The sequence below is a fragment of the Sminthopsis crassicaudata genome, chromosome 1 (assembly GCF_048593235.1).
Source record: "Sminthopsis crassicaudata isolate SCR6 chromosome 1, ASM4859323v1, whole genome shotgun sequence".
Classification (NCBI taxonomy): Eukaryota; Metazoa; Chordata; class Mammalia; order Dasyuromorphia; family Dasyuridae; genus Sminthopsis; species Sminthopsis crassicaudata.
This window is the reverse complement of record NC_133617.1, coordinates 542,497,743-542,521,294: the sequence shown is the minus strand read 5'-3', so window position 1 is coordinate 542,521,294 and position 23,552 is coordinate 542,497,743. Positions and strand designations below refer to the sequence as shown.

The window sequence follows — 23,552 nt, the reverse complement described above, 5'->3', positions numbered from 1 at the left end:
GCAGAACACTAAGGCCATCTTTCCTGGTACCTGCCACAGCAACAATGTGATCTGGGGTGGGAGCAGTGAAGTGGAGTGCCTTAGTTCTAGGTGTACTGCATGATAGTTTGTTGGGGGGTGTAGAGTAAAGGGGATTGGTTTTTACCTGTGTAGATCATCTTTTCCCTCCTGGTTGTTGTTTTGGGCTTCATCATCCCTCCAGAAATTCATCTTTCTACAAAATCACCTCAAATTTGAAACATAACTCCTCTGTGCCCTCTGGGGACCCCCCATTCTGTTTGGAGAAGTCAGGGGATGATTATCTGGAGATCCCCTCCCAGATCTTCCATTTAAGGAAGCCATGAGATCGAGGTGCCTTTCTGCCCTTCCTCTCTTCTCTCCCTTTTCCTGACTCTCTTCTTCTCTTCTCCTGACAGCTTCTTTCTATATATTAGATTGTGAGCTCCTTGAGGACAGGGATTATCTTTCTTTTGTATCTTCAAACAATGCTTGCTACTTACTAGATGCTTAATAAATATTTATTCAGTATTAACTATATGTCGGAATGGGTTTCTGGTCATGATTATGACATCACTAAAATTATCTTTTTAAAAGCCTGCTCTGATATTCAGTAATCATAAGAAACAAACTTGTAAATAACCATTTAAGTAATGACATAATAATTTATGATAATTTCCAAATATTTTCCCCATTTTAACTTTGTACATAGAATACACAGCATTGTTCAGCCCCCCTAATGTTAAATGCGTTTTCTTTAATTTTTTTTTCAATTTTCATAACAATGACTTGGATTGTCAGAGTATATGTAGTATACATATGTGTGTGTATGTATATATATATATCTATATATAGATCATTTATCCTATTATGGCAAATTGTTTCAGAATATTTTAATAAATCCATAGAATCACAGAAGTAGAACTGAAAGGAACCTCAGAGACCATCTAGCCAACACCCTCATTTTATAGATGAGGAAATTGGTTAGAAGATAAATGATATGCTTAAGTTGATCTGGATAGTAATATAAAAGGTGAAATTTTAACTTAGACTTTGTGACTGCATTGCTAATGTTCTTTCTATTGTACCTTAGTCTTAAATGTTATATGTTTTACTTAGGATGAAATTATACTTTGCAGAAAATCTGTTATGTTTACAGGGTAGGATTCAGAAGAATGAAAAATAAGAAAATAGACAATTGTTCAAAATCATATTTAAATCTTAGTTATCATTCATTGTTATTACAATAGTATTAAAAGTGGTTTGAATTTCTAAGAAATTCAGTAAAAAATTAATATTATAAGTTGAATTTAAGAAGCCTTGAATTTTAAAAAATTTAATTATTCTAAGCTCAGATGAATCTCAGATTACTCATGATAATAGATATGCTGACTAGCATAAATTAAGAAATGTGTTGCCAAGGAGGGGTCCCCACAGGCCTACTTCAGTATATGGGCAAAATTGATTTATATTCAGAAAATTACTGGCAAAGGCAAGAAACAAATTCTATATTACTGAAAATTCCAAATTTAAAATTATTTTTGGTAAAGTTATTTTATATAGGTTTGTGTTCCCTTGAAGTGTAAATCAAATTTTCAACCTAATTACCAAGAAAGTATTGCCACCTAAAGGTTTCAGTGGACTTATTTTAGTGCAAAGGTAAAACTCATATTTGGTGGATTAATTATTCTTGTGTAAATAGGTACTACCAGAATTCTTTAAAACTTCATTTAAGAAGATTAAATATTCCCTAGTGTAGTCTTGTATACATTATTTATGCAAATAAACCTTTCATGTATAAACTTTACGTACAAATATGATAAAAAATAAATGTCAGCTGAACCTCAATGGGCAGAATATGACAGGTTCTGAATTAGTAGACACTGTTATGCTGATGTTTTACTATATTTTCAGAGTGGCTGGTAACACATAAAGTTTGTTTTATTTAGTATGGTTGGATTTTTTTTCTTTCTGCAAAAGGAAAGAACACAGAATAGCATATGAAGTTAAAAAAAATCCTTAGCATATTATATACAGAAAGAATGTTAGGTAGTATATTGTTCAGTCACTTTTGTAGAAAAGTAAACCAAATTCTAAATAGTTAATGGCTTAAGATCACACAGCTTTCACAGTTAATGAAATCTAGAATCCAGGTCTCCTGAACCCCAGCCCGGTCATTTTTCCATTATATCATTACAGTTATTTATAGTTGTTTGTATGTAGTCAAGAAAATAAATTTTGTTGTTTAAAAAAAACTATAGTACTGGTGCAGGTAATTATAAAATATGAAAAACACTAGTTCTTTTTAAAACTTAAAATCCATTTGCAGACGATAGAATTTTAATAGAATCATTTTTATAATAAGTTTTAAAATTATATCCTTTTTCCCCCACAAAAAAAAATGTAAAAGGGACCAGACTTCTTTGGAAGAGGGAGAAATTCCTTGGTTGCAATACCATGAAGAAATTGAAAGTAGTAGTGATGAGGAAAATGACCCTGTCAGCCATTTTATACACCCAGGATTTTTCATGCTGGATGGGAACAATAACCTGGAGGATGACTCCAGTATGAGCGAAGACTTAGATGTGGAATGGAGGTATGTATTACAGTATTATGCGGTATAATATAATTGGTTTTTTCATTGGGTAAGAGATATGTATGATATTAAAGTGTCAAGGTTAACATTTGAGAGCTAGTTGTGTTTTCTAGCTTCTGATCTATTCAAAAATCTATTCAGAATCCATGATTGATAGTCAACCTGAGTGGCTACTTTATTATCCTGAAGATATTTTTAAAGAGGATAGAAGGTTTTTCAATTTGTTAGGTAGGTCAACTCTGCATGAAAATCAATACCAGTGAGGGTACACATCCATCTAAATGCTTTAATATTTTTATAATTAGGAACAGTGATCAAAATATTTAATAGATTCTCTTTTCTGCTAATATTCACTGGCCACAAACAAGTAAATCATTGATTCATTCTTCCTCAACTAAAACACAAGAGTGATACTACATTCCCTGATATTTTAAAAAATAATTCTGTGTATTTATAAAGTATATATTTCAGAGCAGTTGAAATGTATGAATGATTATCACTCCATCTAGCTGCAATTGCTAAGCAAATTAGAGAGTGCTACTTCTTTGTAAAAAATATAATTTATTCCTAATTCCATTAAAAGAATTTTTCTCCCAGAAGAAGCAAGCTTTTTATTGCCTTTCTCCAGCTACAGAAATAAAGTATTTGAAAGAGAATATTAAAGACTTATATTTTCATATAATTTTAACTTTGAAGTTTCTTTCTTTCTTTCTCTCTCTCTCTCTCTCTCTCTCTCTCTCTCTCTCTCTCTCTCTCTCTCTCTCTCTTCTCTCTCTCTCTCTCTCTCTCTTTTTTTTTTTTTTTTTTTTTTACTATTAACTTTGCTCTAATTCACCCTTTTCTGAGGAATGGATGCTGATATACCTAGTATTTCTTGGCCTTCTGCTAGTATCTTCCCAACTCCTAACTCCCAAATAAAACACGAACAATCCTCTAGTATAATTTTCTAAACTGGAAACAATAATTTTCTGATACAATATTAGGTTTTCTGATTTGCTATTTCAAACCAAATTTTTTGTGAGGACTTTAATTAGTGAATCAAGCAATAGCTTGAATATTATACATTTTTATGTGGCACCTATTGACTTAACATTAGTGGATATGTTAAGTTCTTGCTATATCAGTATTGTAAGTTTTTAAGATTTTGTCAAAGGAAAGAATATGTTGTTACAAATATTCTCTATTAGGTAAACTGTTCTACCTTTTTTTATTGTGTAGGGAAAAAAGAAGAAATATTAGCATATTTGTCGTCATCATCTGTGGGATGTTCTCACAGGCCCCGTTGAGTTCTCACAGGCTCAATGCTGTCTCTTTTATCCTCACAGAGAATGGGCCTGTGAGAACTTGGGTCTGTGGGAAACACTTCAACCAATGAACTTGCTCCTTCTAAAGGTGCAAACTCCTTTAAACATGTAAACATGAAGTCCAAAGGTGTAAACTCCCTTCAAAGGCCTGAACCAAAGGTATTGTTTAGACAACCTGAGTTATCACCTTGTAATCCTAACAAGAGAAGGCTATCCTACTCAAAGATTCCATTTCTTCCTATATTTCTTTTCTGCTTGGCTGCAATAAAAACTTATATAAGCATTAAAAAAGAGCATCAACATAGATAATGTAATTTAGATTTCCTTTCAATTTTTTTTTTTTTTTTTGCTCATTCTATGCTTCTTAGCTAAAAACAGTATTTTCTGCTCTGTTAGAAAAAACAATTCATTTAAAAGTGAGTACTTTTTAGAAATGTGAGTTTCATTTTAATTTTTTAGAATACTTAAAATTTATTTGTATTTTGAAACTTAAAATCCATAAACATTAACATCACCATATATAAAAAATAGACTAAGATTGTATAAGAAATCATGGATCTCTATTATGTATAGATTAGTTTAGGGACGGGAGAGTGAGGATGAGAAGTTAAGAGTATATAATTAGCACTGGAAGACCAAGAGGATATAAGCAGCTTCTCCAGAGTCTCACAGCTAGAGAATGGCCAAAGCATGATTCAAACCCAGGTCTTTCCAATGCCAAGTCCAATATCCAATCCATTATAGTGGCATGCTAGTTCCAGAGTTCTAAATAGCTGCGTATTTGTGTTTCCTTCTGAATCTCCTTCTGTTCTCTTCTATTTTTTAATGCTTCAATAACTTATTTCCTTTTACTTTTTGAGTGATGAAAGGGACATCACCATCAATGTCATTCTCTTCTTCCCACCAATAGAAATAGAAAATCTTATAGTGAATAAGCATGACAAGCAAAACAGATTCACACAGTTCTCATTGGCAGTGTCTGGGGAGCATGCTTTATCATTAATCCTTTGGGTTAATGATTAGTCATTGCTTTGATCAAAATATTTCACATTCTCAATTCTTCTCACTTTGCTCTGCATCATTTCATACAAGTATTCCCAGGTTTTTCTGAATCCATCTCTTTCATCATTTCTTACAATGTAATAATATTTCCCTATTATATTTTTCATTATTCTTTTTGACATTCACAATCTTCTGTTCCTCCTATAGAATTGTTATTCTAATTCTATAAAAATAACCCTTTGTCAATTTGATATAGTACTGAATAAATCAATTAATCTATGTGTCACTGGCATTTTTTTTTTCATGTTGACACTGTCAGACTATGAGCACTTATTATTGCTCCAATTATTTAGATATGTATTTGTGCAAAGAGTATTTTGTAATTATATTTATGGAATACCTGAGTGTTTTGGTATTTTGCTCGATATTTAATATATTCTACAAATTTACCTTGTCTTTTCCCTCAATTTCCTTATTGTTATAGCTAGCATTTCTAGAACTATATCAAATAACATCCTTCCTTAATCCTTGATGTTACTTAAAAAGATCTTTAATCATTTCTCCATTAGAAATTAGTTTTATATAGTTTATGTAATGTTGAACTTAATTGTTCTTTGAATATTTGCTAGAATTCACATGTAAGTCCATCTAGTCCTAGAGATTATTATCTTAGGAATTCCATTATGGTTTTTTCTCCTTTATCATAATCTCTGCCCGGTTTTGTTTATTGTAGCTGTCATACATTGAATTCTTTTTGGGGAGGGGCAGATAGCAATATTTTTAGTTTGATCTTGAAGTTCTGGATTTGGGTATGAGATTCCAGGGAGATTTAATTTGAAATTTCTTTCTGAAGCAGCCCTGTGGCTGTTTTCTATTTTTATTTTACTGCCTGCACCTAATAAATCTAGTCAGTTTTCAGATATGATTCCTCAGAATTAAATATATAGAGTTTTTATTTGGTCCTGATTTTCAGGAATTCTAATGATTCTTTTATCCAGGTCATTGTAAAAATAGAAGACATATTAAATTTTCTAATTTTTTTTTCAATCTTTTTTTTTTCCCCCAGATATTTCTTGTCCCAATTCTTTCCTCCAGAGTTCTAGTTTTCCTTTATAGTTCCATTTTCTTCCAGGTACTGTTGTAGTTTTTGTGACCAAACCATTTGTTTTATTTTTTTTAACTCCTTGCTGCTTGCCCAATTACAGTGGAATACTCTCTTCTTCTGATTAACCCTTGATAATAATTTATTTTTTTTCTTTTTACTCATATCTTTAGTCTCATCTAACAATTTGGAATTTTATGCCAGGACAATCTTCACTGTTTCCCACACCCTTGAATGGAGTCACCAGGACCTGTTTGGTTTTGACTTCAATTTCTTGGGCTTCTGCTGCTGGACTTTGTTTTCCCTAGTATATCCGTGGTCAAAGAACTGGCAGCCTTCAGTGTCCTCAGTTAGAGCTCTGTCAAATTTCAACCCCACTAGGACATGCCAATTTAAAGTAATGCTATAGGCTTCTTTCCCTTTTGATCTATCAGAATACTTGGATTTCTCTCTTCTTTTAGGACATCTTAACTCTTCCTGGCTTCTTTAGTGATATCAGTCTTCTAGTATGCTTAGTTTCTAGCTATCTCTGTACACAGTGTTGACTAGATAAAGTAGTCTCAGAAGTCATGAACTGGCTCAAGTTTAAAGTGAGCATAGTTGGCGTGGATACTTTTTCAAAGGGGAGTATAGAGAGGAACTCAACAATCAGAGGAAGAGGCAGTAGAAGTGAAAACTTTGTCGAAGTAAGAAAAATACCACTGGGGTAGAAGTAAGTCTTAGTCCAGGAAGTCTGGGCTATTCAGGGTTTAATGAATCAACAATAGATCATTATTAGCTGAGTCTTTTCTTTGTGTTGTCCATAGTACTTCTCAAGCAGGCTTTCACTTGCTACTGGAGTTCTTCAATTTTTTATACTTAAACAAGAAAGGCAAGTCAACTACCAGAGCCTTAGTTGTAACCTACAAGACAGTTTCAGTAAGAATGAGAAATTGAATAAGCCCATTGCACATAGCAGATGTCCCTAGTAACTATTTCCTTTGCATTTTCATTATTCACACCCACCATACTCCTTGTCTTCAAAGTTAAAGTTTGTTTTGGCAGTATTTCAAATAATTTACCCTATCTCTTAATCCCTCTTTTCCCTTCTCCATGTCACACCTATTTCCTAACTTTCCCTATTCATCTGAACTCTTACTGGCTTCTTTATTGGAAAAGTAAGATTTATGTGAAGTCTTTCCTTTCTTAAGATCCTTTACACCTAACACAGCAACTCTTAGACTAGAATTAACTCTTTTTATGACTTTTGGAGATTTTAGGATTCTGGGTGGATACTTGTTTCTTCTCATCCTATAAATATGAACACTTTTGCTATACTGCCCCCTTCCGATTGTTCAAATAAATGTACTTTTCTGGCCTTCTCTGGACTATTGTGTTTGAATTAAGATGCAAAAAGTTTTTACTCGGCTTTGATCTTTTCATAGGAATGTTTGGAAATCTTTTAATTTCATAATATTCTTTGTCTCTTTGTAACATAACACTTAGTTGTGCTGGGTATGTTATGTTTGTAAACCTTTATCTTTTAGTTTTTGGAATACAATATTCTAATTTTTCTCTCTTTTGTAGGGGTAACTGTCAAGTATTATATTGTGCTTACTGTGTAACTTTAGCATTTGAACTCTTTCTGTTTGTTTTTGTTTTAGACCTGGAAACTCTGGATTTTAGCAGTGATGATCTTGAGAGCTTACATTTAGGGTATATTCTTCCAGGAGTTATTCTATGGATTCTTACTATTTTCATTTTGTACTGTGGTGCTAATAAACCTTAGTAGCTTTCATTTATGATTTCTTAAAAGATGGTATCAAAAAATTTTGTCATAATTTGGGAACAATCTGATAATTCCTAAATAGTCATTGCTTATTTCTTAGGTCATTTTTTTAATAGAATGTACCTTAACTTACATTTTAATCTATTTTTTCTTTTGATTTTATCCCAATATTTTTTATTGTCTCATGGAATCATTCTCCATATAGTTCATCCTAATTTTCTAAGAGTTTGCTACTTTTATAAAGTTTTAGTTCTGTACTGAGCAGCTCTAGAGATATATTTTCTTTTTTAATAATTTGATCATTTATTTTTCCTCTATTACATGTAAAAATTTTTTTAATTCTTTTTTTCAAATTTGGAGTTCCAAATTCTCTCTCTGTTCTCCCATCATTTTAAATAGGTAACACATATATAGTCATGAAAACCACATTTCCATGTAAATCATCTCTTATAACTTTCAATTCTTTCTTCTAGAACTCTCGTTTCATTTATAATATCATTTTTTTAAACTCTTGCTTCACTTTTCCCTGAAATTCTTTGGTGTTTTTGAAGTTTACTTTTAGATTTTATAGCATTATTATGATTTAGTATATCAGGAGCACCAGTTCCATATGTATCTATCATTAGTGTCCTCTTCTGTTTTGTTTTGTTTTGTTTTGTTTGCTTTTTTTACTGAGACAATTAAGGTTAAGTGACTTACCCAGGATCCCACAGCTAGGAAGTATTAAGTATCTGAAGCTAGATATGAACTCAGGTCCTCTTGACTTTTCAGGGCTGGTGCTCTATTCACTGTACCACCTAGCTGCCCCATCCTCGTCTGTTTTCTCACTTTTTAAATCTTATTTAATTTGGACCTTTTGTCAGGTCCAGGCTCTGTCCACCTCTGGAAGAAAATTTGGGGACCTGTTTGCTCTGAATTGGTATTATATGGCCCCTTTACACTGTGTCTTCCAAGTACTAAGTGCTATGTGCTTCAAGGACCTCAGGAATGGCTCCAGCTAGTGACCTGCCAACTTTTAGGTATCTATCCTCCCAACAAAGTTTGCAGACTCTTGAGACTAATTAAGAGTCAGAATGGCCCAACTTGCAGATTCCAATTTTGCTGGCTCACCTTTGCTCTGTGTTTTCCTCTTTATACCCTAGTACACACCAGCAGGCTCCAGGTTCTCTGATTCAGTTCTGGTTCATATTCAGTAGTGTTGCTATGTACTATATTGTCAGTCTAAACTTTTTTTAACTAAACCTCTTCTATAGTTCCTGCTTGGCTTCTAGTCTGATTTTTCTTTGGAATTCTTAATAATTATTTCAGATAGTGCTCTATTTTCATCCTTGCCGAGGTAGCTTTGTGAGATTTGAGCTGCTTTTTTTCCCAGTGACATCACCATCTTAGCCTAAAGCCCTTTGAGATATGATAGCTGTTTCTGCTAGTAAAAAGTAATATATTCTGGCTTATTTATTTTCACAAGCAGTGAACTTTCCCTAGGGAAAGCATTTGGAGGGAGGGAAAGGCAGAATATAAATGTCTGATAAATTCAATCACATTCAGATTGTAGTACAGTTTTTTTTTCCTTAAAGAGAAAACTCCAATAAATTATTTTTAATTAGTATTGCATATGCTTGAAAAGTCAATATGTCCTATCACCTGTTGTAAAATTGTTACTACCTAATTTTAGCAAAAATATTACTATATCTAATGTTCAAAAGGACACAAATACTTATAAAAATTAATTTATTTCTATTTATGAGATGTTTTGAACCTGATTATTTTCAGATTTGTTAACAAGTACTGAAGTGATACACAGTATATTTTGAACATTGTGAATGAAACTTTATTTTAATTTACAAATTAATCTTGTCTATAATAAATAGCTATTCTGTATTCATAGTATATTGTGATTAGAGAATAATCTCTCTGAATACCTTGTAAGGTTTCCTTATTAAATTTTGGACTGTAGGGTAGCTTATATGATTTATAACAAAGAATTCATTACCATGATTATAAACATATAAAATAGCTTGAGAAGTTATAGAATTTTTTCATTACAGCATTTTCTCAAAAAACTCAATCAGTTTACTTTAGAGAAAAATAGTTGAAAAGACTTACTTGTAACAGAAGTCTGATTGAAAGTTCGCATTCATTCTTTTAAGAATTAAATTTGGAGTATCTTTTAAGAATAGGAGTATCTGTCTTTTTCTTAAGACAAAATAAGCTGCTATGTAGGTTGTTATGTTTTTTTTGTTTTGTTTTGGAGTTTTGTGTGTGTGTGTGTGTGTGTGCATGTTTTGTTGTGGTTTTTTTTTTTTTTTCCTGAGACAATTGGGGTTAAGTGACTTGCCCAGGGTCCCACAGCTAAGCAGTGTTAAAGTGTCTGAGGCTAGATTTGAACTCAGGTTGTCCTGACTTCAGGGCTGATGCTCTATCCACTGTGCTACCTACCTACCCCTATATAGATTTTTAAAAGAGGTTCTTAAGATTATTGGGAAAAAAAAAAAAAAAGAATTTATTTGGCTTTTTCCTTTGTTGCCAGCATTCGTAGTGATATTAGTCGTACTACTGAAATTAAATTTACTGTGATAAACCACTGCTGATATATAATATGATTGGCTAAGTTATTCACCTTGTCAGTGCCTCAGACTACTCTAACAATATAAGTTACAGAATTATTTTCAGTTTGCATTGCTACACAAAATTTTCCTCATCAAGAGTTTCTTTTTATCAATCTCAGGTCCAAGTCCTATGGTTGCTTCAACTTCCCCCCCTCAAAAACTTATAAAATAATAAATATAATATTTAGATTCATAAATAACAACTTTCTTTTTTGGATGAATAGACAATTTTAATATATTTTAAGTAAGAATATTATGAATAATACATTTGGCTGAATAGTCAAGATTTGATTGAGTGTGACCAGTAACCCATCATAGCAAGGAAAAAATCATTTTTAGGATATTACATATTTGTAGCACATTTGTATTTGTTATATTGTTTGTTCATATTCATTTGCCAATGTTGGTGGTGGTGTTTTTAATTTCCATTTCCTCTGGTGTTTGGCAACTTTTTTTTTTTTTTTAATTATACAAGTCTTTTTAAAAAACAGCACCATTTTCAAGCTATGTTATGTGACTATCAATTTTTTTGGCATTGACAAACACATTTTACTTATAGTCTGCCAAGGGTGTTTCATTTTATATTCTAATGATAACACTTAATCAAAGCAAAATCCTTCAGTAATTATCATGCCTTAAAAATGGCAAAGGAATATTGTTTTGATAGGATCACTTAATGATATAATCCAAGGGTAAAAATGTTTAGAAATTAGAATTAATGCTGTGTTAGGCAGATAAATCATTCATCATATTTATTGATGTGAACATACTTCAAAATTTAAAAAAAGTAGATTTCAAGTTTTACCATATCTAACTTTTAGATGCTTTTTTTTCTGTGAAGTGTGTTACTAAAGTTGTCTGCTCAGTGTACTCGATTGATTCAATGAGTTTTTTGTTACATATGTACAAAATAGAAAATGTTTTTGATAGCTTTTACTGTATTAAAAACCATATCTGATACCATGGACATGAAATTATGGGAAAATTTGTACTAATACTGTTGCCCCAAATATGTTTTATTGAATTTCTTACAATGCAGTAGAATGTCCAAAATCAAGAAGATCCCATATATAAGTCAGTCTGCATCAAGAATGTGTTTATTAAATTTGTGTATTAAAAGACTGGGAAAAAAACATATTAGGAGAATGAGCATTTATGTATAAAAGTAAGATTAAAAATTAAGAATAATGATAGTTCATAACAATGAGTTGATATAAATTACTTCATAGTTAAGTGACTATGAAATGAACCACTTAAAAAAAAGGTACTAATTTAAAAAGATGAAAAGAATTTTTTTTAAAAGCCCGTGTAATTTGAACTCTATGAGATAAAACTAAGAGAAGGGAATAGTGACATGTTCACAGTAATAGAGAATTTCTAGAGGTTTGAGGGAAAAGATGAATTTTATTTTGAACATGTTGATTTTGAGGTGCTTCTAAGACATCTAATTTGAACTGTACAGTAAACAATTCATATAATCTTTGTATAGATAATTATATAGTCTTTGGTATTTCATGCTACACATTTTGTGTCGTAGGTGTCAACATATTATAAGGACTCTTCTAATGTACTTGGTAATTTGAAGATTCATTGGAGAGGTGCTTCCTCTTGCTACAAACGAAAGTTGTTTCAAATTAGCAAATTATTTTTGTTTAAAATTTTAAATCCTAATAATGTGAGAAGTTATCATTCAGTCAGCAAGTATTTACTAACCACCTGTTCTATGCTAGGCACCATGCTAGATGTCACAAATAAAAATATAGTGAGTGAAATAATTTCTACCTCTAAGGCACTTACCTTCTAATAGGGAAGGCAAAAAGTATATGACTAAATATATGTGGAAAAGGTATAAGAGAATACATAAAAATAAAAAGCCAGCGAATACATGGTAATTTAAGAGAAGGCACTAGCAGTTGAAAGGATTAGGAAAGTCTTTATATAGAAATTAATGATTATCTCATATAATTTTAAAAAGGAACTTATCTCACATAATTTTCTTTAATTTAAATTTTAAAATAATTCCAAAATATCAACAAGCAAAGCTCTAAGAAAAACACAGCTTGGGACACAAATTCAACTAGAATTCTAGAAAAGTCTTCATGAAGCAAGAGTTAAAAAAGTTTTATATATTAAATTAGAAGACTAGAAGGAAAAGAAGACAGGAAATTAGAGCTATAAAAAAACAAATTAGAGAAGAATTAACAGCTGAAATAAGAGATACAAAACCCTTCCAAAGCAACAAATTCCATGAAAATTAGGATGGACCTAATCAAAAGCCAAAGAGACTACAGGACAATGAGAAATATTAAATGAAGCTTAAAAACTTGGGGAAATAGAAGAAAACATAGGATGTCTCCTAGCAAAAAATTGATCTGGAAAACATATTGAAAAGAAAAAAATGTCAGAATCATTGAACTACCTGAATACCATAACCAAAAAGAAAAATTGACAAAATCGATTGACTATAAAAGAGAGACAAAAATATAGCCAGAATCCAGAGGTTCCAGGTTAAAGAAAAATTACTGCAAGCAGCTAGAAAAAAAGAGTTTGAGTACCAAGAACCCACAATCAGGATTACACAAGATTTAGCAGCCATCACAGTGAACAAGCATATATTAGCATAGATTTCTAGAAGACAAAGAAATATTCTTGACTTACAGCCAAGAATAACTTAACTTATAAAATTGAATGTAGCGCTGGGGGATGGGATGGAAATGATAGATCTTTAATGAAATAGAGAACTTCCAGACATTTCTGATGGGGGGGAAAAAAATAGAGCTGTATAGAAATTTTAACATTTGGAAATAGGAGTAAAGAGAAATACAAAAAGGTAAATATGAGTGAATCATAATAAAGGGACTAAACAAGGATAAGCTGTTTTCATTCAACTATGAAGAGACCCCTTTGAACTTTTTCATCAAGGGGGGAGCTCTTAATTAAATAAGCTCTAAGAGTGATCTTATTATGTCTTGAATAAGAAAGGAAAGAGAGGGGAAAAGGGATACATTGAAGAGTAGGAAAGAAAAGGAAATGGAAAATTAGGGGAAATTATCTCACATAATCAGGGCACACAGATAGAATTATATACAAAAAAGGGGGAGGGTTGGGTGAACTTAAGCAGGTGATATTTGAATTTCATATTCATCTGAACTGGAGTCATTTTGCCTAATTACATGCCAATAAAATTAATGATTTAAGTGAAATGGAAGAATATTTATAAAAATATAAAGTTCCTATATTAGCAGAAAAGGAAATAGAATAAGTAGAATCATTTTAGAAAAAGAAAGGGCCATAAATGAACTTCTTAAGAAAAAAGCACTAGCATTAGATGGATTTACAAATAATTCTCAACTGATTTCAGTATTAAATTATTTGGAATAATAGATAAAGAAGAAATCTTATCAAACTCCTTATATGAAACAAATTATGATACGTATACCTAAACCAAGAAGAGTGAAAACAGAAAAAAATATAGAGATCAATTTCATTAATGAATATGGATACAAAAATCCTAAACAAAATACTAATTGAAAGATCACAACAATATATTAATAGATGCAAAAAAGGCTTTTCACAAAGTGTAACACTCATTTTTATTAACACTTGAGAGTATTGTTATAAACAGATTTTTCCTTAAATTGATTTTTAAAAGAACATTTATCTAAAATCATTAGCTAGCATTATTTGTAATGGGACCTTCCAAGTGGTGTAAAACAAGGATGTCCATCATCACCAATATCATTCAATATTACAGAGGTAAATCCTAGAAGTAACAATATGAGAAGAAAAGATAACAGAATCAAAATAGAATGAGGTAATAAAACCACCTCTTTTTGCAGATGATATAATGATATATTTTTAAAATCTCAGACTCAGCTAAAAATTAGTTGAAATGATAATTTTAGCAGAGTAGCAGGATGTAAAGTAAATCCATACAAATCATTAGCATTCCTATATCACAATCCTACAAGAAGAGATAGTAAAAGTTACCCCATTTAAAATAACTCTAAACATTATAAAGTAACTGGAAGTACCCCTGCCAAGACAAATCCAGGAAGTATAAAAACAAACTGATTAAAACAAAACAAAACAAAAAAAAACCTTACACAATCAAAATCAGATTTAAACAACTAGAAAATAGCCATGTGTAGGCAGGATCAATGTAATAAAAATGCTAATTTTATTTAAAATCAATCTATATATTTGATGCCATTCCAATTAAAGTACCAAAATTATTTTTACTGAATTAGAAAAAAGAATAACAAAATTCATTTGGAAGAACAAAAAATCACAAGTATCAAAGGAACTAATGAAAAAAAAAATAAAGAAAAAAGGTTTAGTGATACCACATCTTAAACTATATTATAAGTAATTATCAGAACTATCTGGTACTAACTAAGAAATAGAAAGGTGGATCAGTGGAACAGAATAGATATGCAATTTATAACAGCAAATAAATATAACAATTTTGTTTCTGGCAAGAATAAATATGTAATAATAATTCATTATTTGTTTAAAAAATTGCTGAGAAAACTGGAAAGCAATTTGGCAGAAACTGGGCATAGTCCAATATCTTATATCATTTACCAAGGCAGATTTTTGCCAAATAAAAAAATAAAATTTTTATATAAACATATATATGTATATATATATACAGCCACATACACATATGTATGTGAGTCTATGCTTTTAGAAATATGTACATATGTGTACACATACATGTATATATACATCTATATGTATATAATGACTTGTATCATTTACCCTGTTTCAAAATTGAAACATGGCCTAAATATAAAAAAAGATATTGCAAGAAAATTAGAAGAACATAATAATTCTCAGACTTAAGTATAAGTGAACAACTTATGAATAAACAAGAAGTAGAGAACAAATTTAGGTGTAAAATGGATAATTTTGATTAATTTGAAAAGGCTTTGTACAGATAGCCAAGATCATAAGGAAAGCAGAAATTAGGGGAGGGAGAGAAAATTTATAGATAGTTTCCCAAATCAAAGTTTTATATCTCAAATATATAAAGTCAATAAAATACAAGTCAATACAAATATAACTCATTACTTAATTGATAAATGATATAGACAATTATCCAATGAAGAAATCAAAGTAAATTATAGTCATGTTCTAAATCATTATTTATTAGAGAAATGCAAATTAAATTAGTTTTGAGTTATTATTTTGTACCTATTAGATTGGCTAAAATGATTGAAACAAAATGTTGGAGGGAGTGTGGTAAAATTGGGGCACTACTTCATTATTGGTGAAATTGTGAATTGGTTCAACCATTTTGGAGAGCAATCTGGAATTATGCCCAAAGAGTTACACCTTTATAACTATGCCCTTGGACCAAGCAATACCACTACTAAATCTATTTCCAAAGTTGATTAGGAAAAAAAGAAAAGGACCTTTGTGCTCTAAAATATTTATAACAGCTATCTTTGTAGTAGCAAAGAACTGGACTTTGCCAAGGGTTCTCATCAATAAGTGGTGATATATGATTGTGATAGAATACTACTGTGTTATAAGAAATGATGAGCTCAATGATCTTAGAAAAATATAGAACGACTTGTACAAAATAATGAAGAATGGAATGAATAGCATTAAGAAAACTCTGTATATGGGTAACAGCAATGTTGTTTTAAGAATAACTGAGTGAATAAGTCATTTTGACTTAATTTACCGAATTTTTTTATTCTACTGTGTTATGAAAATATTTGTTTTAGCCAATAAATTGAAAAATTATACATGTATTCAGTTGGGTACAGTAATATAGTTCATTCAACAGGGAAGTAGAAGGGAGAAGAAAAGGGAAGGGTGGGCTAGATAGAGGGTGGAAAGAATAAGGAAAGGATTAATTCTAAGCAAAACAAGGCATATTCAAAAATATTTTTCACTCTTTTTGAGGTGGCAAAGAATAGGGATTTGAAGAGGTGCCCATAAATTGGGGAATGACTGAACAAGTTATGGCATATAAATGTGATATAGAATATTATCGTAGTGCTCAAAATGATGAAGGTAATGGTCTAAAGAGAAACTTGAGAAGATTGTTTGAACTGATTAAGAATGAAGTCAACAGAATCAGGAGAATGATTTATATATAATGACAATATAGTAAAGAGATAAAAAACAACTTTAAAAGAATTGATTAGAATAATGATTAACCACCAAGAACTAATAAAGAAATGTATTACCCACTTTTGGATAGAGAAGTAAAAGGACTCCAAAAGCAGGATAAGCCATATATTTTGAGGGACATGGCCAATGTGAAAATTTGTTCTGCTTGATTATACATATGTAACAGGGATTTGTTTTTCTTATTTTCTCAGTTATAAATGGAGCTTCGGATGAGAGGGAGAGAAAGCAGATTTTGCCAAATAAAAAAATAAATTTTTATAAACATATATATATGTATATATATAGCCATACACACACAGCTTCTAGAAATATGTACATATGTGTATAATGATTTGAAGTTCTCATTGAAAGAAAAGCAGGAAGGGAAGATATGGGAAGTTTGAGAGAAAAGTTGATCACAAAGTTATTAGACTATAAAGTCCTTTGGAGTAAAGAATGTTTCAATTTTTTTTTTTGTATTTGTTTCCCCAACAATTAACACAATACCTGCCCCATTATAGCCATGCAATAAATGTTATTTGAGTAAAACATTTTTATCTATATGTGTATTCCTACTGCCTAGTACAATAGCTGGCACATATTAAGTACTTGATACATGTTTCTTGATTGATTATTCTGGTTCTTGGTATTGGCATATCCTTTTGATAAGACAAAATTATGTCTAATATAAATATACAGTGTTTAGCCATCTAGCTGAATATTACATTTTAGAAAGCATTAAAAACTAAATTGTGCTGTATTGGGGCAGAATTTTAAAATATAATCTTGTAAAAAACAGCAAGCAGATGCAAATAAATTTTGCATTTCATAATATATTACATCTTCAAGAACACAGGTACAATTAGCATTCTTACTGCTTAATTTCTCAGCTCAAGGTAAATCAAAGATTTGAACCACAAAGACTGATCCTCCCCACTTGTACTTCCAGAACTAAGGTGAAAACACAGTGGGAAAGAGTTTAATTAGCAGAAATTGTCACTACATTGATAATTTCCCACAAATTTGTTCTATGTTTTTGACTCTTCTAACAAAATGTTTATTGCTTATGTATGATTAAATTTCTCATACAAAAACTCAGTAATGTGATATATTTTTCCCCAGAGCAAAATTATTTCCCAAGTCATGTATGTTTTTTCAGGCTCCTGGATGAATTTGGTGATGGTTTAGGAGTTGCCCAAGCAATTTCTTATGTGGATCCTCAGTTTCTTACCTACATGGCATTAGAAGAGCGGTTAGCCCAGGCTATGGAGGTATGTTGTTAAAGTTTCTTTTATGTACACGTACATAATGAAGAATGCAGAATTTAAAAAAATGGGTATCCTCATGTTGCACTTAATTTCCTGTATTACATAACTCAATGAATAGTTATAAATGTCCTTAGCATATCTTTTAATAACACAAAACAAAAAATGTAGTAGTCATTGCCCATCCTGCATTCACTTACCCTAGAAAGAATGGCATTTTCTCTAAGAGAAATACTTATAATAGCATTTTTAATACTCATATGTGTGTATACATATATATATATATACATGTTTGTGTGTATATACACACACACACAAAACAAACATACATATACATACATATATATATATATATATATATATATATATATATATATATATATATATATGTATATATATGCAAAACAGTAGTAAAAAAAAAAAACGCTGACCTATGATCTGGAAGTTTCTGGGTACAAGTGCCTTCCCTGACATGTGCTAGATGCAGCCCAAGGATATAAGTAATTTTCTGAGACTGCATTGGGAGGAGAAATTTCTTTTTCACTGAAATTGGAGTTCTAATACTTATCCCACTATGTTTCTGTATGTGAGGTATAGAAATGTGTGTGCTTATGTACATGTAAGAAACAGCCTGTGTTATTGTAGATCAGGGCCCCAGAATTGGAGTCAAACTTGGATTTAAATATTAAGTAATCTCTCCCAAATCACTTAACCTCTTCACTTTTCAGTTCCTTCAGGTGAAAGTCTTTGGATTCAATGGCTTATCTTCCAATGACCTTTTAACTCTAGATCTATAATCCTTTGTTTACATGTATATGTATGTATACATTATTGGTTTTAGCTGTATCCATGTATGGTGACTGAAACTACATTTGAATATGTTTATATTTCATTGTGCATGATGTTTGTCAATGTATATGTGTGGGCTTGTGTTAAAGTGTGTCACTGCATAGATGCATTGTAGATATGTTGTTTTATACTTGTGTGCATTGTGTGAATATGTTCATTTGTCCATGTGCCAGTGCATGTAGTTAAATTTGTGTGCTTACATATTTGCATGTAGATTTATGTTTATTTCCATATGAACATTTACATTTGTGTATGTGTATGTCTTAATTTGATTGCACTGTGTGCAATCAAGATCAAAGATACTTGTGGGTGTATCTATATACCATCCCAAAAGTCTTAGGGTAGTTTAAGTTTAAATTAAACTTTTTTTAAATACCCTTAAGCGTTGATAGAAAGAAAAATATTTTTTAAAGTATTTTTCATGACTCTAGTATGAATACATAGATAACTAATCAGAAATGTTCACAATTCCAGCTATGTCTTACTTTGAAATTAGATTAATTTTGACTATATATTTTGTTTTTTAATTAAAAGTATTCCAGTTCATACAAAAGTAATTTCACTGCACTAGTAATTTATTACACTAATAACAGCATGAAGCAGTATTCTAAATAAGCTTTCATCATATATTTAGTTTTAGTAATCCTTAAATATATACAATCATTTCTTTTTTTTAAAAAGTCCTGATGGGTCTAGCCAAATGATGAGGTCTTGATAAGGGATACCTAAATAAAATTAGGATTAATTGAGGTCTAGTGGCAGGTTTGGGGTACAGGGAGTCAAATGGAGCTCCCCTGCAACCCCTTTGGATTCAGCGCAAGGATACAAAGATAAATGAGGTCTAGTGGCGGCACGAGAGTCCCCTGAAATGAATTTACAGGCCCGAAAACCTAGATTGATAAAAAAGGTTTATTGTAGGGTTTGGAAGTAAGGTTAAAGTCTGGTTACCAAAAGGTATTAGATAGAGAAAAGAATGCACCATAAGTGGCAGACAGAGAGTCTGTGATGCTAAGCATGGTGCTTGCATGTTTCCATCCTTTTCAAAGAGATGATTCCAGCTTGGCTCTCTTATTTGCTTGAAGGCGCCTATGGGTGTAGTCAAAGGTTGATTCCTTGAGGGCCAGAACCCGCCAGGTGGGGGTTGGGAAATCTGAGCAGATCATTAGAATGAGGGCTGGATACAGCCCAAGTTAGCTCATATCTGGATCTCTACCTTTAGAAAACAAAAGGGTGGTTTTGACCAGATCTTGTAAATCAAAGGTCAGTCCCAAAGGGGGAATCTTAAAGGTACTTCTCTTAAAAGAGAAAAGACTACTGATTTTCCATGTTGTGTACAATAGACAAATTCTCATTCAAGTTATATTTGCTATACATGTGTATTTGAAAAATAAATTGAATGGATTCTATTATTTGAACATCCTCAAGTCTCATAATCACTGAGAAAATGGGAGGAGAGGGATTATTTACTTGCCAACCCTTTAGTAGTTTTTTAAGTTCATAATTATCTAGTTCTTGCATTCCTAAAATATGTACTGTCATGGCAAAATCCAGCTTAAATTTTAAGGAATATTTCCTGATTCATAAATATTTTTGAAAGGACATTCTTGACTAATTCAGTTCAATTCAAAGAGCATTTATTAAGCACCTGTTATGTGCTAAGTATGGGGAGGGGTGAAGGACTAAAATTCAAGGAAGTTGCATTCTTCAATGGACAAACTATATATATTTTGTTAAAGTAAATTAAAAAAATGTCAAAAAGTCAATATAAAGTAATTTTTTAAGGATTAACAGTATCAAAAAGAGGACATCCAGAAAGACCTCATGGAAGAGATAGATGGCACTAGAGCTGAGCCTTGGATGAAGCCTGAAGTCTGAGAGACAGAGGGGAATGGAATTGTTGAAGCAAAATCAGAGCTTGATGTTCTCATTTTAAAAACATGTAGTTCAGTTGTTTTAGAGGGGAAGGAAGCAATAGCACCAACTTCTAATTATAGTTAAATATTAAAAACTATGAGAATTATGCCCATTAATTGAAGGCAAAAATGGATTGGTTTTGTTTCTTATTAATATTTTAAATGTAAGATTAATGCATAAATATATATATATCTTTAGTAATATTAACAGCAAACATACATATGGAATTCTTTTAATCTAAAAAGATGATTTTTTTAAATTACATTTGATATTATTTGATGCTTATAACACCCCTATAAGGTAGGTATTGTAAATGTTTGTGTCTGGGTTTTAGCGATGAGGAAATTGAGGGATCAAAAACTGAAACTACTCAACTAGGGTCACAAAACTAATAAGTAATATGAGTGGTATTCAGAGCCATATTATTATTATTTCCCAGTGTCTTACAAATTGGTATGTGTATATTTATATGCACACATATATGTGTACGTGTATATGTATTCATGTGTGTATATACACATACACCTACACACGTACATAAAATATAGTTCAGTATTTTGAATTTCATTTGTCTTAGAAATAGAGAAAAGTATGTTTCTGTTTTTTAAAAAAATATTTTTAAGTTTGACCCCTAAAGAGCAACTTTTGGTGTTGATAGAAACATTTTTATTTTATTTATATTGACTTTTTTGATTTTTTTTTTTTACCAGACATATGATTTTATTGATAAAAGGAACTCACAGTGAGGAAATTCTTTCAAACAGTGCAGATCAGTAACATTTTGAAGATTCTTATTTTTAAAAGTTGCCTATAGCACTGAGAGATAATGTGCCTTGCTCAGCATATGTTTGAAAGAGGGTCTCCTGACCTCATGTCCAGATTTCTACATGGTCTGTGAGGCTGCCACTTTATTTGGAACACAATTTGGACTAAATATAGCTTGTGCTTCAAGAATAGTCATGTTCAAATTTTGTTTTTGTTTCCTCAGGATTGGCCATACTTCACCTTTTCCTTAGCATTGGCTACACTTCCCCTCCCTCCATCATTCACATTGTTAGAACTTGATTATTACCCACTTTGAATAATTATTACAATTAATGACAATTACAATTATTACCTCTTCTACCAAGGTATTCTGCCTCTGGTCTTCTTTCCCTCCAATATCCACCTTCAAATAATTGGGACTTGGACTTAAAACTCCTTCAAGGATTTCTTGTTCCTTTTTAAGTGAAATCTCAAAATTTTGCTGATTATTGAAGGCCTACTGCAATATTGTTTCACCCTTTCTAGCTTTATCTCCTATTTACTTGCATTCAAACTTGCCCCCTTATACCTGCAATGCTAGCTACACTTCTCTCTCCCTGTTGAATTCATTTTCACCTTTTAAAGCCCACTTACTTAAGAAAATACACTTATTATTCTCTCCTCCCTCAAAGTTGGTCATAACTTTTATCTCCAAAACATGTTTGTCTTTTGTACTTAGTTTAAATTAATTGTATACATGTGGTATTCTCGTACTGTGTTAAATAGGGGAGTGATGGTGTCTTAACTGAAGTATGTATCTTACCAGCATCTAGCATAGTTTCTATATCCAATGTTTAATGAATATTTGTTGAAATGAATAAAAAATTGACTAATACTGTCCATAAATCAAAAGTTCAACTCTGCTGACTTTAACATTAATTATGAAATAAAGTACCTGAGGTGAGTGAGATTTTTCTTGCCTCTTTGTCCACCATGCTTTCCCTTTTCCACCATACTCAACCTGTGCTTCCATTCCTTCTCTTCCTTCATATCTTATAGTACTTGCTGATAATCTTTAAGACCTAAGATAGGGAATGGGAGGAAGGCAGTGCCTCCATGGGACTGCCATTCCTGGGGCCAAGTTCTATTTCCAATGAAACTGTAAAATACTTTAGAAAGATGGATTGCTGATAAGGCAAGTAACATTTTTTCCCCCCTAAGGTTCTGTATCTTGAAGAAATAAATTAAGTTAGTCTGTTGTATTATGATTAAATTCTAGATAGTCACCATGAGACAGATTATTTGTTGTTTGAAGTTGTTTTTGAGTAAACCATCTTGACTTTTTCTCTCTCAGACTGCTCTGGCCCATTTAGAGTCTCTTGCAGTTGATGTTGATCAGGCTCATCCACCTGCCAGCAAAGAAAGCATTGATTGTCTTCCACAGACCATCGTTACAGAAGATCATACTGGTAGGAAAAGAGTGACCCAGGATATATTCATTATATGCTAACATACAGGATCAGTCTACCTGTAAAATGGAATTTTAAACTTATAGAAGCTTTTGTTGCATTTTGCATAGCAGCTACATTTCATAGAATATGAAATGACATACAAGACAGATAGTCCTCCTTCAGTGTAGATTGTTAAAGACTAAATTGAACACCTGTTAGGTGCAGTTTTGCAAGTCCCAGCAGAATATGGATTTTCAAGATTTGATTAACTCATTATTCTATTAGGAATTGATCAAGGTTTTGTTCTGAGTATTCTCTTAAGCAGTGATTTTCATTTTCCATTTTATTTAAGTTAAAAATTATTAACATGTAGTTGAACTAAATACTTTGTTTTTTCAGCTGTTGGTCAGGAACAGTGCTGTGCTATCTGCTGCAGTGAATATATTAAGGATGAAATAATAACAGAGTTACCATGTAGCCATTTCTTTCATAAACCCTGTGTAACTCTTTGGTTGCAGAAGGTAAGTTTTTATTTGACTTTTATTTCCCCTTGTTAATCAGGGATTTATACAGTTTTTATCTAGAAACTAATGCTGAAAGATTAGTTCTACAGCATTTTTTTTTAATCTTTACCTCTTTCTTTATCAAGAACATAGAGATGATCAATCATAAGCTCTATTGTTTTCCCTTACTCTCCCTACTTCAAAATCCCCCATTCTCTTTTTCTTCCTTCACTTTCTCCAAGGTTAAACATCATTTATATTTTAAACCCCACCTCCTTTCTCCTTTAGAAGATTTACCTCCTTTAATCACTTGTTTTTTCTC

The 23,552-nt window shown here is 31.5% G+C and overlaps 1 protein-coding gene across 13 annotated transcripts in view; it reads left to right on the top strand.

The window, feature by feature from the left end:
• Nucleotides 1-23,552, top strand: part of PJA2 (praja ring finger ubiquitin ligase 2) — a 116,869-nt gene that overhangs the window by 89,146 nt on the left and 4,171 nt on the right. For 10 of the 13 annotated variants that reach the window (XM_074281937.1, XM_074281931.1, XM_074281936.1 and 7 more), the window contains 4 exons: nt 2,408-2,593; nt 17,664-17,775; nt 22,631-22,745; nt 23,127-23,248. In XM_074281937.1, the coding sequence (XP_074138038.1) occupies nt 2,408-2,593; nt 17,664-17,775; nt 22,631-22,745; nt 23,127-23,248 (535 nt within the window). The remainder of the gene's footprint in view (nt 1-2,407; nt 2,594-17,663; nt 17,776-22,630; nt 22,746-23,126; nt 23,249-23,552) is intronic. The other 3 variants (XM_074281942.1, XM_074281941.1, XM_074281940.1) reach the window with 1 other exon arrangement.